Raw genomic sequence first — 15560 nt, 5'->3', positions numbered from 1 at the left:
GGAGAGTAAAATAGTGCTAATGCAGTGTGTTCTGCAGGACTGCAGTGTTTAGTAAATTGGCAACTGCTCATACATTCACACATGACCTCAGGATATTAATTTCTCATAAACAGTGTCTGTAAGTATGAAACCTCTCAGAGGGTCAGTTTTCAAACTGTCAGATAATCCTACAGTCACTGTTATAAGAAAACCTCGTATAGACCTGAAATGACAGCTTTATAGATAAGGCAGGAAGCTATTAATATCAGTTCATGTGAAGCAATATAAAAAACAAAAAAGTGTGTTTGATTTGTAATTGTATATTGTTTTATCAGGAATCACAGAGGAATCGTCCTTTATGACATCACAAAGGAAACAACCTTTTGTGACATAATGACTTTGCTGACTAATGATCGCGGATTCATGAATTACAAGATGAAGGAAGCTGACGACAGACCAGTATATTTAGTTTCTGACTGTGTGTGTGTATATATATATATATATATATATATATATATATATATATATATATATATATATATATATATATATATAGAGAGAGAGAGAGAGAGAGAGAGAGAGAGAGAGAGAGAGAGAGAGAGAGAGAGAAAACAGTTCTGAGCCCACAGTGCAATTTCATCTCCCTTTAACATTCATACAGCACGCCTTTTCCGGAGTGATTCCATCTAAGACAGAGAGAGAAAGAGAGAGAGAAAAAAATTACATAAAAGGCTGTACTCTTTAGGGATATTTGTGATTACATATCTATTTCTACACATTGCCACAATATGTTAAATTAGTACATTTACCTCAGCCTCAACCATTTTAAGCCTGCCTAGAGCATCTTTAGCTGCCTCCTGAGAGAGAGAGGGAAAGGGAGAGAGAGATGAAAACAATTCATGTAGTCACTATTGCTAGGTTAGAGATGTTTGATTAAGAACTGATAAATATGTCAAAACAAATTTAATGAAAAACTGAAGCCCACAACATCAATTTGTCTCACAATACCTACGTTACAGTGCGGTATTTGTGCGTGTTTTCAATTTCTCTTCAGACTGAATGGGAATTTTGTCAATGTCGTGTATGGCTTGTCTAACCAAGCAACAGCTGCACTGAGAGATGAATTCTCCTTCATTTTCAAATAAGAATGAATTTGTTTTTTAATAAATTCTTTGTATATTTAAAAACATAAATAAATAAATACAATTTATTTACTATGTATTTACTATTTATTTATATAAAACATTTACTCTGTTGCCTTCAGTGGAAAATTTCTTCACGGATTCTGATAAACCATGTACAAACTTCTTCAATACACTGTCATACTCTGAAAGAGAAAGAGAGAGAGAGACAGAGAGAGAGAGAGACAGGGTGAAAGAGTGCAAGAGAGAGACAAACAGAATCAAGTGTTAACTAAGTGTTAATAGTGATAACGATTCTGTATTAATTCAGTTGAAGAAATCCTGTCACTGAAACTATTCAATGTAATTAACTCTAAACAAGTCAGCGATTCATTGTGTCTCATTTCACCAAGGTTTGATCTGATTCAGATCACTTACAGAATATACAGAACCCCCACACACACACGGCTAGAGCAGGTATTCACACAGAAGAGGAAGCCAATGTGCTGCAAGACTGTGTAAACCAGTGCATATTTCAACACAACAAAACTGATGTAACTGAACAGTCAACTGCAGACCAGCGCTTGGATGAGTTTTCACATTCCTAGTACACACTATTAACAAACATGACCATTTAAATATTATTTTACAGTGTTGCTACATCTAAACCTGTGTATGTGTGAGTGTGTGTTTATTACCTGCAAGGGCTGCTGATGACCCTCTCTCCAGGTAGGACTTCTGCCACTGAAGTCTGTGACACACCTCTTTGTGCTGGTTGATTAAATCTGGGGGTGGATTTTGCCTATTTTTCTTACATTCTCCGATCTGTGGAAACAACCAAATGAGAAAAAATCTTCTGCAAATAAAAGTTTGATATCACACACAAAATGATATAATAACAGAGATGTTACGATTCTAACACACACTCACACACCTTTCTCTCGAACCTCTCCTTGTCGTAGTTGAGGAGGCTGAAGCTGTGGAGTTTGTACTGAGGAGGGGAGTGACTGGAGAACAGACCAAACCATTATATATAAGCATCGCTATGAAATAAATAATAGTAATAATAATAAATCTCATATGCACCTATCTAGGAGTATTCCTCAAACTATATATATATATATAGGAATATAAGAAGTTACCTGGAGTGACTGTTCTTTCCATGATCGTTTCTGGGTTTAGATTTAGGTGACGGTGCCTGTGAAACAGAATATAAACTCTTAGGTGTTTTATAAATATTACACATTTGTAAATATTGCTTATGCATGTTCACTCTTAAATATGACCCAAAATATAAAACGTTAAATGAGCCATAACCTTTGCACAAACACGTTCTAGGTTTATTCTTTAGTTTCTAATGTTACATTAATATAGTGAATAGCCCGTATAGTCATAGCCTGCATAAAGCAGTATGTGAGTGTGTGTGTTTGTGTGTGTGTGTGTGTGTGTGTGTGTGTGTACGTACCCTGTGTCTCTCTCGATCCCTCTCCCTCTCCCTGTCTTTCTCTCTGTGTCTCTCTTTGTCTGGTGTGATAGTGATGGGTTCCAGGACGATCCACTTCTCCGTCACTGACTGAAGTTGAACTCCAGTTAGCGGTTCCCGAATCCTCACCTGAACCTCCAACTTTCCCCCAGTCGACTTCCTTCCGTCCAGAACCTGCAGGACAATCAGAGCAAGTTTACACATCATCTTCTTACTTAATATTTAATGACCATTTGGGCAGGAAGGTCAGTGATTAATGGTGTCTGTGCTTTGCCCAGAACTGTGTGTGTAATCAAGCACGAATAACACTGTATAAGTGAGATTTTATATGTATTATTAATATGCCCTTCACATATTAAATCCCTGTAATTATTTATATGTATTTACCTTCAAATATATATCAATTTTTCAAGTAGTTCTTGTCACAAAATATAACATATTTCTCAATTTAATGTTTTTACACAAAAATAATTGATATGCCCTGTAACAGACCCCGAGATAAACGTTGTGTGTGTGTGTGTGTGTGTGTACAACTCACCTCTATAATCTCTCTGACCTCACACTGATTCTCCAGAGCTTCTAGTTTTAGCTGTGCATTTCCCACCACTTTGTCTGTTTTAAAGAGACCACTAAACACACACACACACACACAGTTGGTAACAGTATATGGGGGATAATATCACATATTCAGAAGCTGAATCTGATCAACTGTGATTGTGATATTGTTATTATCGGTATTATTACCTTATGATTAATATAGCTCTTAACCTGTAATAACCCACCTGTTTACTCTAATGAACCTCTGTGCCTTTAATACATACAATTTCTAATTGGTGACAGTACTTTAGCTGATGTTAATGCTACCTCTCTTTAGGATAAACAAAGGGCTGGCTATTAGACACTACTGAGGAGCTGGTGATTCTCGTATGTGACTGATCAGAGGCTTATTTGCATGAAGGAAATCACAACACAATATTACAACACCAGAACATGTTAAGATCATACATAAGTGTTGTGTGATGAAAATGTCAGTGCTCACCCTTTGTGTACGACCTCAAACTTGATCCCTTTGGTCTGAACCACTCTCTTAAATCCTCGGTGCGTTCGGTTAATGTGCAGCTTGAACTGCTCCTTAAACTCTGAAAGAGAGAGAGAGAGAGAGAGTGAGAGGGAGAGGGAGAGAGAGAGAGAGAGAGAGGGTGTGAAAATGTGAAAGACACCCTCAGAGTGTGAAAAGCACATGTTTCCTCTGAGAGGTTTAAAATCAACTATTGCTTTTTTCAATCTGTTTCTATAGCAACACCACTGGACAGCTCAACATGCTTGGAGGAGAACCCTGGGAGCTCAGATCTGTTATGATGTTAGCTTACAGGCTTAAGAATAGATGGAGTGTGAGTGCACTCTGAACTCCAGGCTTCCAGGCCTCAGATGGCTGTGGCATCACTTGGGATGGATGATGCCATTTACCACGCCACCAAATCATTTCTAGACGACTCTGCGAGGTCCAGGTGCATTAACAACAAGAACTCTGATTGAACTGAACCGATCCTCCACTGAATACTGGACTTTCATAAAGAACCGATTTATAAGTGCACTGTTGAAACACTGTTCGTACTTTAACAGTGGTGATGTGGATTTGTGTATATTTTGATGTTATAGTGTTTTAATGCAATTTCCATGGCTGCTTCAGGCCTCTGCACAGTGATGTATGTGGTTTATTCTGAGCGTGAGTGCAAAAAAAGTGTTTCCATGTTAAATGATGTGGGTGTGTGTGTGTGTGTGTACCTGGGCAATTAGTGTTTTTCACTGTGCTGGTTTTATCTCTTTGAGCTTCTTCCTGCAAAAACACAACAGAGGGATCCTTCAGTGACAAACACAGTGTGCTGTATGAGTCTGTGTGTGTGTGTGTGTTGTGACATGAACACATTATCATTACAGTGTTTACAGTTTGAAATAACAGTATTATTTCAGAGACCATACTAGGTGAATTCTTTAATAGGGCAAAAAGGTAAATAATAACAGCAACAAATTGACTATTTTAAGTCACTTTTGGCAGCACAGGAAAGGCCTTTTGTGGCCCATCTGTGTTACAGGCTTATGGTGTAAATAACTTGAGCAGACCCAACAATAAGGTGTAGGCCGCAGGCATTCGTAGCCAGGGTGTGCTTTGCATATTGAACACAGTAGGCAGGTAAACAGAGAACTGGTTCAAATTTAGCTGCTAATCTGAGTAATGGATCAGAAACGCACTAGTCCACAATTTCTTTCTGTGTTTACACTCTTGCTCCCGCCTCAGTCAGGTCTGACCAAGCAGCGGTGAGAACATTCTCAGGTGGCTTGCGGTGACGTGTTTTGGTGAACTTGGATTTTTCAGTGTTTGAAAACAAACCAAACCAAGGGGAAAACGCTCCAATATTATGAGCTTCTTAACTGATTCAGAACAACTGAACTACAGATGTGAAAACGCCCTTACAGTAAGAGCCCTGTTCAGTGTGTCTGCAGGTAACTCTTCAGCACCTCCTTGTGGCGAATTAGCAATACACAGAGTTAAATTCAGACTGCAGGTAATTAATTGTTATAAAATAATAAAAGTTAATAAAGATCTACAGAGGATTTTGAGAAATTAAAATCATCCAGTCCTTGTGGGTGTGAATATGTGTGTGTGTGTGTGTGTGTGTGTGTGTGCGTGTGCGTGTATTACCGCACTGGGGAAGGGAAACTCAAAGCGGATGGTGGAATCCAAGTCGTTGGCTGAAACTCCTGTAGAACCGAGACAGTAAAATAAACAATGCCAAGGAACCTTAAAAACATAGTGAGTTTATGCCCAATGTCACACACACACACACACACCTGGAGGTGTTGGCAGGTTGATTCCTTTGATGATTGTCAGCACCATGTCGCTAGTGGTCAGGTTGGGGTTGATCCTACAGTGAGAGCGAGAAACATGTAAACAACTTCTAAAATTTACTAAAAAAATTAATAAATACAGGTCGCTGTTGTGTGTGTGTGTGTGTGTGTGTGTGTGTGTTTTCTTACTTGACTGTATTAAAGGTGCGCTCCTCTGTGTGGTAGCGTGGAACTGGAAGACCTTTAGCATGAGCTTTCTTCAGCAGATCAATATTATTCATACAGTCCTCTGCCAGCTTCTCCATCCTATAAACACAAAACTCAAATTAAGTTTAAATTCGTTTAGTTTCACCTCAAGGATGGCTGCCGTTACTGCTCTCAGCACCATGAGCTTTTGTCTCCAGGACTTGGCTACATCAGCCTCACAGCTCCAGAGTAAAACTACAGAAGGAAACTTCAGACACCAAACATCTCATCTTTCGTCTTACTGCATCTGGAGTAAGAGTGTGTGGATTTAAAAATCACCCAAAATTAAAGAAAGTGAGTCAGAGATAATACATTTCAAGCATTCAGTAGAAATGAACTCAGCTCACCTTGCAGTCTCCGGCACGTTTCCCATTTGGGTGAACTGCTGAGAGTAGCCCAGACATTTCTGCACAAAGGAAACTGATTAGGGCAAAGTCTCACAACCACAGGAGCAAAGAGGTAAAAAATACTGTATGTAATATACAGCATCTTCAATGCGTAGGTACGTACACACACACACACACACACACACACACACACACACACACACACACACACACACACACACACACACACAAAATCTGGATTTCAGATTAAATCGGTTCAGGAGGTTTTCAAGCTCTTTAGTAATCATGATAATAATCATGAGAAAACTGAGTCTACATGAGTCACCCAGTACTCAGATTGCTATTTAAATACACTGTTAATGTTGTTTAGTTTTCTTATGAACATATATTACCTTTACTTGATTAATATTTGTTTACTACTTAAATAATATTAACTATTTGAATTATCAAATTATTCCAGGCATGTTCTGATTATTGTTGCACATATAAACAAAGAGGGTTTTCCAAATCAGATTAGTAAACTGGGGTACACAGATGTTATTAACACAAAACATCAGTGTGTTACACAGGTAGGTGTTTAAAAAGTGTGTGATAACTGACCTCATGTTGCTGCTTGAGGAGATCCATGAGCTGTGTGTACTGCTGGGCTGAGCGAGGAGAGAGAGGAGAGGAGCGAGAGCGAGAGAGAGAGTAATTCTCCTCACTGACTGGGGCAGCGGGCACCTGGACACAGGGGAAGAAACCAGGAGGAATGAACGGACTGCTGTCTCTTGCCATTGGACCTGAAGTAAGAGCACGTGCACACACACACACACACACCTTACTGATGTCCACAGGAAGGCCTGCTTTAGCCGCGGTGATCATGGGGTCCAGGCCCTTTGCGTTGCGAAGATGCTGTGCTGCTCCCTGAACGTCCTTCATTTGTTTGGAACGAAGCGCTGCCTTCACAAACTGCTGCCTCCGGCTCAGCAGGAAATCCAGCTGCTGCTGGGCTACACACACACACACACACACCAAGTCACCTACTTATCAAACTAAAATTGCTAATCGAAAACATATAATTCAATCCATAATATTTTATTCAATGACCTGACTGTATAATGCTGATAATCGTTTCTGAACTTCAGGCTTTATTTCAGGTTACGCCCCTTACCCCTGGTGCGAATGAGTGTAGTGTAACAGACCCTAGGGGCTGGTTTCCCAAATGCTAGTGCTAAATCAACAATATTACTGTGAAATTTAACACTCGTCAACACTCTCTGTGTTAGTTTAACAGAAATAGTGTTGAATTTACACTGATGAATTTGCTGTGTATGAAAAGTGGGCGAATATAAACTAATTTTTAAGGCAACATCTTTTCAGTTACTTCTATTGTACCTCATTATTATTATTACTACTAACACCATGCCTCGTTGTTACTTACTAATCTCAATATATGTATTCACTGTGGAAGACTGTTAATAAGAACCAAAGTAAATGACTGCTATTGATACTAAAAAAACTTTAATCACCACTTACACTGCAATTTAGTTCATTACTGGACACACAAACACCTACCTTTGGCTCCCAGTTTAGGGGTCCCAGTGGAGGCTGTAGGGGTCACTGCAGGTGAGGAGGACTGTGGGGGGGCTGGGGCTCGAGCTTTCTGAGCTGGACGCACTGCCGGCTACAACACAAACAATACGTCCAAAAAAATGAAGGATTTTTATGAAGAGTATAAATCTGCTCCCAGTGCCACACCTTACATTTTTCCTGTCTGAAAGATTTAATAAAAAAAAAAAAAAAAAAAAAAAAAGACAACCACCTCCATGCCTCGGAATATCTAATCTACATGTGCCTTGAAACAACACTAAAGCAGCGAAGTTCAGACTCTAAGCTCAACTACATTTGGTGAATAGAGTAAAACTGCTATAAAACTTTAAAATATCCAACATTTTTTTTAATAGAACGCCTCCTGCTTTACAGGGATTTTTCTGTAAATTGGATGAGTCCGTTACCGTCGCCACATCTTGATCTGGTCCGTCCACTTCATCTGCGTCTGCGTCCTGATTGGCCAGTTTAGCAGCTGTTTCCAGAACACCCATGAAGTTCTGCTCGCTGCTTTCAGAGCCCTGCAGAGGAGGACAGCCTGGACCACAGAAAACACATCATCACATGTACACGCTGGAGCTGGCTCAGAAACCTGCCATACCCAAATATCTGTGTTACATTGGGAGTAAATGTTATTTTATATCTCCCTTTTTCTAACAATGATATTTTAGCTCTTTTAGACACGACAGTATCTACATCTACACCTTGCATCCACATCTCTTCTCCTGAACGTGTGGACAGTGAGGAACAGTGGAGGATGAGGAAGTGCCAGCATCATCAACAAGCTTTAAAAGCCTGTGAAACACTAGTACACACACACACACAAACACACGTTACCTGGTGGAATGGGCAGTTCTGCGAGATTGACAGGACGTCCAGCCTTCTGAGCTTTAATGGCGTCTTGGTATTGCTGGATTCGAACACAAACAAAAAATTATTTAGTTTCCTTGTTAGTTATCTGTTAATAATATTGACTTCAGAAAATAAATGTTAAAAACCTGGAGCATAGTGCAAAATAAAACTGAAAATTTGGTTCATTAATTCAAATTTAATTCATCAATTTACTTTTAATTCACTGTTTATGTTCTTAACACAAACAGCAGGGGGTGCTCTAACTTATAACATAGTGTTCTTTTAAAGGAGCAGTCAGTCTTTTCCTCCACTGATTCTCCTCCCCGTTACACTCGTTAAACTGACACCCAGTGACCGGATCTGAGATTCTGTACTAAACCCTTTTTAAACATGGTCAGCCTCATGTGGGCGACCCTTTCCCTGGAGCACAAACTGACAGTCAGTATAGTAATAGTTGTTTATGGTCAAAATAACGGTTTAAAGTGTCTGTGTGACCTTGACGATGCGCTGGTGCATGCGAGATTTGCGGTCGTCTCCTTTGCTCTTGGCCGTCTCTGCTGCCCTCTTGTATATGTCCATGCGCTGCTGCAGTGCCTCTGCCATGTTACGAGGAGCAGGAAGAGCTGGAACCAGAAAGATGTTGTCAGTACTCCTCCTTTAATGCGCAATGATTTTATGTATATCGTCGCTGTCCAATGTATCTCCCTGTTTGTGGGTGTTAGGTTTACAATGTCATTTGACCACAGCAGCTGTTCTTCACACTGTGTGAAAGTCTCATGATGAATGAACCAATAAAAATGCTCCAAAATTACTCTGAATAAAATCTTTCTACATTGACTTCCATTTAAAATAAGGTTTTTTTCCGTCTCCTGTAAAGTTACTATTCCAGAGATGTGTGTCTGAATTTGGACTGTGTTTTTGTACAACCTGAACTCACAAAGGAGGAGGAGACATGCACACTTACGAGCATCAGACGCTGGAGCTGCAGAGGGTGGAGGAGCAGGGGCTGGTTTAACAGAAGAGGACTGAAGTGGAGGAGATCTCTCCACTACAATATCTCCTGAGTGAAGGGGGGAGGTGGTGACAGAGAGAGAGTGAGAGAGAGAGAGAGAGAGAGAGAGAGAGAGAGAGAGAGAGAGAGATTTTTTCAGTGTTGGAACCATGAAATTACTCAGAACTAAATAAGTTCAGTTTACTCTAACAATCACCAAACACAGTAAGAGACTCCACTGAGGAAACAAGGATGAGGTCAGTGATGAATCCGTCAGTGACGACTGTAGCCTGAACGATATGTTATGTTAAAAACTGACCAGGAGGGGGCGGCAAGGATCTGATGTCTACTGGCTGATCTCGGTCAACAGCCTCCACCACAGAGTCCAGTTTCTGAAAGAGAAAGAGAGAGAGAGGTGTGTGAAACTTGATTTCATGACAGACAAAATAGCCAATTCTACCATAATATTCCGTTAACAGATACCAGATAATGAGAGAGAGAGAGAGAGAAAGAGAAAGAGAGAGAGAGAGAAAGAGAGAGAGAGAAAGAGAGAGAGAGAGAAAGAGAGAGAGAGAGAGAGAGAAAATGAGAGAGTGTGAAAATGTGAAAGACACCCTCAGAGTGTGAAAAGCACATGTTTCCTCTGAGAGGTATAAAATCACCTATTGCTTTTTTCAATCTGTTTCTATAGCAACACCACTGGACAGCTCAACATGCTTGGAGGAGAACCCTGGGAGCTCAGATCTGTTATGATGTTAGCTAACATGGCCTCAGATGGCTGTGGCATCACTTGGGATGGATGATGCGAACAACATTTACCATGCCACCAAATCATTTCTAGGCGACTCTGTGTTCCAGGTCCATTAACAACAACAAGAACTCTGATTGAACCGAACCGATCCTGCACTGAATCCTGGACTTTTATAAAGAACCGATTTATAACTGCACTGTTGAAACACTATTGAAACATCTGAGCCAAACCTATAACCATCAGGCATAGACAATACTGCTAATACTAATAACACTAATACTTCTATAAATAAGGATAATGCAGTTTGGTGTTTACCTTGGCGATGAGGTAGTGCTGTTTGGCCAGTTCAGTGTCTCCGCTCTGCTTGGCCTGAATAGCAGCCAGTTTATACTCCCTCTGTCGACTCAGCACACTGGCCTTCAGCTCTGAACACATTTACACTTCATTAGGTAAAGAGTGAATCAGATCCATGTGAAGCAGTGACTCGCAGTCATAGCACTGCAGGGTCATAGAGCTCCACTGAGCACAACAGTCAAAGCCCAGACCTCAGCATCACTGAATACTCTGTGTGTGTGTGTGTGTGTGTACGTACCTGAGTGCTGGGCGTTGGGTTGGCTGGGGGTTAGTGGTGATATCGCTGGTGTATCAGGTGTTATGGCTGCTGCACTCTTATTGGGTGGCTGAAGGAGCTGAGGTTTGGGCGGGGCTACAGGTCTCATTTCCTGGACCGGCTTCTGATTGGTCAACTGTGAGGGTGAGTATTCTGGGGCTGGTTGTTCCTGTGCTCTGATCGGTTGAGACTGTGTTTCACAGGTGGGTTTTCCACCAGTGGCTACAGGGGGTGGGATCTCCTCCTCATCAATAGGTTTGCCTTTCTTAACTGACGTCAGCATCGACTGTAGGGTCTGCACAGACATAATAACAACGATTAACAAACTGTGAATAGATACTAGCAGTTCATTCTATTGAGCAAAAGTACTGACATATTTGGGGTGAACAGTGAGCAGCTCATTATTATTTAAATGAACGGTGGCTGAACAGTGCTGTTTAGACAGGGGGAGAATTCTGCTATGGGGCTTGATTCTTGTGGTGCTTTGACCAAAGCAGGTCACAGGTTTCATTAAGACCCAGAACTGTGTTCACTCGTGGAACAGGGGAGAATATGTCACCTTTAAAACACAGCACAGTCTTGTCTGATTGACTGCTTTAGGGTAAGAAGGGAACACTTCTACAATGGTGTCAGTGAAAGTCAGCGGTCTACCTTCAGTCCTCGGTCGTATCTGCGGGCTTTGCTGGTCTCTCCAGCTGCTTTGGCATTGTTAATGGCAGTCTGGTACATCTCGAGGCGCTCCTGCAGGCGGGACTCCAGGCCACCCGCCCCACTTGGGGTAGTTGGGGTGGATTTGGGGGGTGCAGTGGAGCGCGGAGTTGGGGCAGGTACTGGTTTAGTGACAACTTGCTCTTCATCATCCTCCAATACTTCATTTAACTCAGCCTAAATTATACAAAACCAACATAATACATTAAAAAAAATTACTCACCTACTCACACGCCCACTCACTCACTCACTGACCCACTCACTCGCCGACCCACTCACTGACCCACTCACTCGCCGACCCACTCACTGGCTGACCCACTCACTCGCCGACCCACTCACTGACCCACTCACTCACTCATTCACTCACTCGCCCACTCACTCGCTCACCAGCAGATCAGCATCGTCCTCCAGGTCTCCATCGTCATCTCCGTCCTCGTCCATGTCCTTCATACACAGGGCTGCCATGCGATCAATGTCCTCCATGGGCACTGGAGCTGCCACAGCAGAGAGGGGACAGGTGAGTACTGTTTGTTATTTTTAGATTATGGCACATTGTTACTATTCATTTTTACAGAACCATATCACAACCTCTCTTTCCAACTTATAATTAAAGAGGTTGTTTTTGTTTCTGTGCCTTTAAGACTGATAGATGAATTCTAATTGGCTGTCCTACTTCAAAAAGAGCTGAATCACTCTTTATAATTGCAGTGTGAGTGGGCTCCACTGTTCTAGGACTCACAGGTAAATGTTTGTAAGTGCATCCTTAAATGAGAAGCACTTCATTGAAGTGGCATATAACTCACTAATCTAGGATCTGATCCACAAGGGAGTGCTAATCAGGACTTTTCACATCATGGACATGGTGTCCAAATGATTTTTGTGTCATCACAACACAGAATGGGCTGTTCAGGCTGTTCATGGGCTACACTGACATATGCCCATTGTCTGAACTGGGAAGTTTTCTTAAGTTTTAAAAACATGACCATTTTTACACAATACATTCTCATTCTCATTTAGGAAACAAGTGAAAAATAAACGTTCAGTGATATGGACCCTTTAAAATAGGGTCCATTGCTTCACCTATAACCATTACTATTTTTAAAGGCTGAAACAAAGGGAGAAACAAGAGATCACACAGTATTTGCATATGTTTCACATCTCATATTTAAGCAATGTTCTCACCTTTGCCTTTCTTCCCAGGTGGCCTGCCTCCTCCGCCTCCTCCAATCAGAGCAAGAAGCTCTGCCTCCAACTCCTCCTCATTTCCTCCAGAGTCATCTAGTCCTCCGTCTGGTGTCAGATCGAGAAGCAGTCCCATCTGGGAGAGACAGAGAGAGAGAGAGAGAGAGACAGAGAGACACACACACAAACACACACAGAGAGAGAGAGAGAGAGAGAGAGAGAGAGAGACACACACACAAACACACACAGAGAGAGAGAGAGAGAGAGAGAGAGAGAGAGAGAGAGAGAGAGATTTATTAAATACATCTGTTTTTAATCACGTTAGTGTGTTATTGTGAAACATTACCCTATAAAACATTGGATATGCATCAACATGACAACCCAGTCAGGCAGCTCAAAAGACACTCTCACAAACCCTGTCACTAGAACAGACAGACGGCATGCAGACAGAGCTGGATGTATAACTGCATTAAGTGCAAGTGTATGAGCCAGCTGTGAAATCAGCAACAGCTAAGAGCATGCAGCCCGACTGAGGGTGGGCTATGTGATCATATATCATCACTACCAGGACAAAACATATCACTGTATGCTTTTGTGAGTGTAATGACTATATAACGGCTGTGTCAATATTAGACACTGGTCAGCTCTAGAACACTGATTTATTCAAAAGAAGGGCTTAATATTATGATACATTACACCATGTTCTATCAAAAATATTTATTTATATTCAATACAATTCAATTCACATTGACCAATTTAGTCATTCATTCATTTTCTGTAGCAACATCATGATCAGAGTCACATACTGACAGGGTGATACAACTTCACATTAAAAATATAATATTAATAGGATATGAAATATAAAAATACCAATAAGTATATATATGAGGTTTGTGTTCTTGAGTACTGGAATGTAACTTGGGCAGTGGAAGATGACGTCAAGTAATAACACACTAAGAAACAGCATATGAGTGTCATCAGTGCTCCTAGACCTTGTGCTCCGTCCAGAAAACTGTTTCATTCTGGTGCACTTCTGTAAAATCTGTATTGTGATAATGTTCTAAAGTGAAGTGGCCCACCCTTAGGGTCTTGCTCACTCTCTCCCTCCCTCCCTCTTGCTCACTCTCTCCCTCCCTCCCTCTTGCTCACTCCCTCCCTCTTACTCACTCCCTCCCTCCCTCCCTCTTGCTCTCTCTGAGGTGTGTTACCTGTTTGGCCCGGGCAGCTCCTTGGCCTTTTGCTGGAGGGTTCCGACTTCGGCTCATCGTTTCTGTTTGTTTCAGAGCTGAAACAAAGAAACAAAATGTAGTGTCTTAATTTTTTTGTCATTTCACCAACTGTCGTTTACATTTTCCCAACATAGTAATGAACAGATCAACAGAAAAGGTCCAAACCAGATTGGATTTGAATCATTTTTACATTAAATAAGTTTTTTTAGTCTGACCCCAAATGACGCTATAGCCGTCCGTTTTTGAGAGTTCAAGTGAATATAATCATCTCTGCCATTCATGATTCAGCATATTTCTAGCCAACACAGAAGGTGATGTAGCAGAATTAACAGGTACTTTTAAAGATTTAGAAGCATACAGGGTTAAAGTGGAGGGAGTTAAACAAACAAACAAACTAATGGATAGTTCCGTTGCAGGGCTCTGATGGTGACATCCTTTCAAAATAAACCAAGGTGTACTAATGACATGATTCATGAGAAACATGTGATTTGTTATGAAATGCATATCTTCAGAGAAGATTTGTGAGTCAGCATAATTTACAGTGGTGGTGAATGGAACCAGACGTCTCAAGTGTTGAATGTCTCCCTCACAGAAAATTATTACATGAAACATTTATGAGTACACTGCTTGAAACTGTTTGCTGTCGTTCTGAAATAGGATGTTGGCCTAAAACATAAACATAAAGTCAAGACTGATGCTTGAGATTTTATGTGGCAATTTTTAATAATTTATTAAAAAATAGCTTCCCTGAAACCTACTACAAAATATTGCTTTCAGCCTTGATCCTATGCCTCCACTCTTCACATCACATGCAACAGCTCACAGGTGACTCACGGGCGGTTAAGGAGTGTAAATACCATGTTTACATCTACAGTGTAGAAATTGTGACGTCTGGTTCCTATCACAAACCCCGTGAAGAAATGTGTGTCATTGAGTATTTCCAAAACAGAGCGCTTTACATCAAGGCACTCTACAGGACTTTGACAACATCTACAAGAAGGAATTATGCAGGAATGTTGAAAACTCGGTGAAGTTCCCCTTTAGCCAGCAGTCTATATAACATAGCTAGGCTACATTTTCCTAAGTCCTAATAAGCACACTACTGTATTGGCAGTAAATAAGTCAAACTGCTGAGCTTAGAGATCATAGATAAGATAATACAGGTCCACTCTGACTGCTAGTGCTACAGATAGCATAAAGCTAACAAGATAAACATAAGAAATAGAAAAACAAGACAGACACGACAGGCCCGCTTGTCTCCCAGAAAACTCACCTCCCGCATACGTTCGTCCTCTGATTAAAGAATGTTTGATTGTGTTATTACTCCACTTTTCTACGGTATTTGTCGAAGACAGAGCATTAAAACCTGCTGTCACTGCCTCTACTTCCTGCCTTCAGCTGATATCCAATAAGAAACTGAAGTTCGTTTCTCATTCGCCAGCTTGTCTCTTTGGAATTTCCCGTCCCACCTTAAATGGTACAGCTGTTCCAGCCTAGCGCCTTTCGTGTTGAATGCAACTGCTGCACGATTTAAGGTGGAACGGGAAGTTCTAAAAAGACACCTGGCGTAAGGGAACTTAGCCTAGCTCCCTGTTTCCAGTGGCAACCTGAGTGCTTTTAGGCT

At 41.1% G+C, this 15560-nt stretch overlaps 1 protein-coding gene across 2 annotated transcripts; it reads right to left on the bottom strand.

Annotated features, from left to right (window-relative positions):
- Nucleotides 1–455: 455 nt before the first annotated feature.
- On the bottom strand, nt 456–15439 carry cc2d1a (coiled-coil and C2 domain containing 1A). Of its 2 annotated transcripts, XM_066660712.1 has the most exons (29): nt 15210–15439; nt 13916–13992; nt 12708–12843; nt 11913–12019; nt 11469–11702; nt 10800–11112; nt 10523–10632; nt 9776–9848; nt 9430–9525; nt 8961–9088; nt 8451–8523; nt 8021–8151; nt 7581–7689; nt 6843–7015; nt 6624–6746; nt 6024–6082; nt 5620–5736; nt 5434–5507; nt 5285–5343; nt 4369–4420; nt 3623–3722; nt 3122–3212; nt 2566–2757; nt 2243–2298; nt 2035–2107; nt 1799–1925; nt 1230–1306; nt 789–836; nt 456–665 (listed from the first exon to the last, which is right to left on the bottom strand). In XM_066660712.1, the coding sequence occupies exons 2-29, from the start codon at nt 13970–13972 to the stop codon at nt 633–635; spliced, it is 3021 nt and encodes a 1006-aa protein (XP_066516809.1). In that variant the 5' UTR covers nt 13973–13992; nt 15210–15439; the 3' UTR covers nt 456–632. The 2 variants fall into 2 exon arrangements, with proteins under 2 accessions (XP_066516809.1, XP_066516808.1); XM_066660711.1 differs by lacking the exons at nt 456–665; nt 789–836 and adding an exon at nt 849–1108.
- Between the last annotated feature and the right edge of the window lie 121 nt (nt 15440–15560).

This window comes from Hoplias malabaricus, chromosome 2 (assembly GCF_029633855.1).
Source record: "Hoplias malabaricus isolate fHopMal1 chromosome 2, fHopMal1.hap1, whole genome shotgun sequence".
Lineage (NCBI taxonomy): Eukaryota > Metazoa > Chordata > Actinopteri > Characiformes > Erythrinidae > Hoplias > Hoplias malabaricus.
This window is presented reverse-complemented; position numbering and strand designations above follow the sequence as displayed.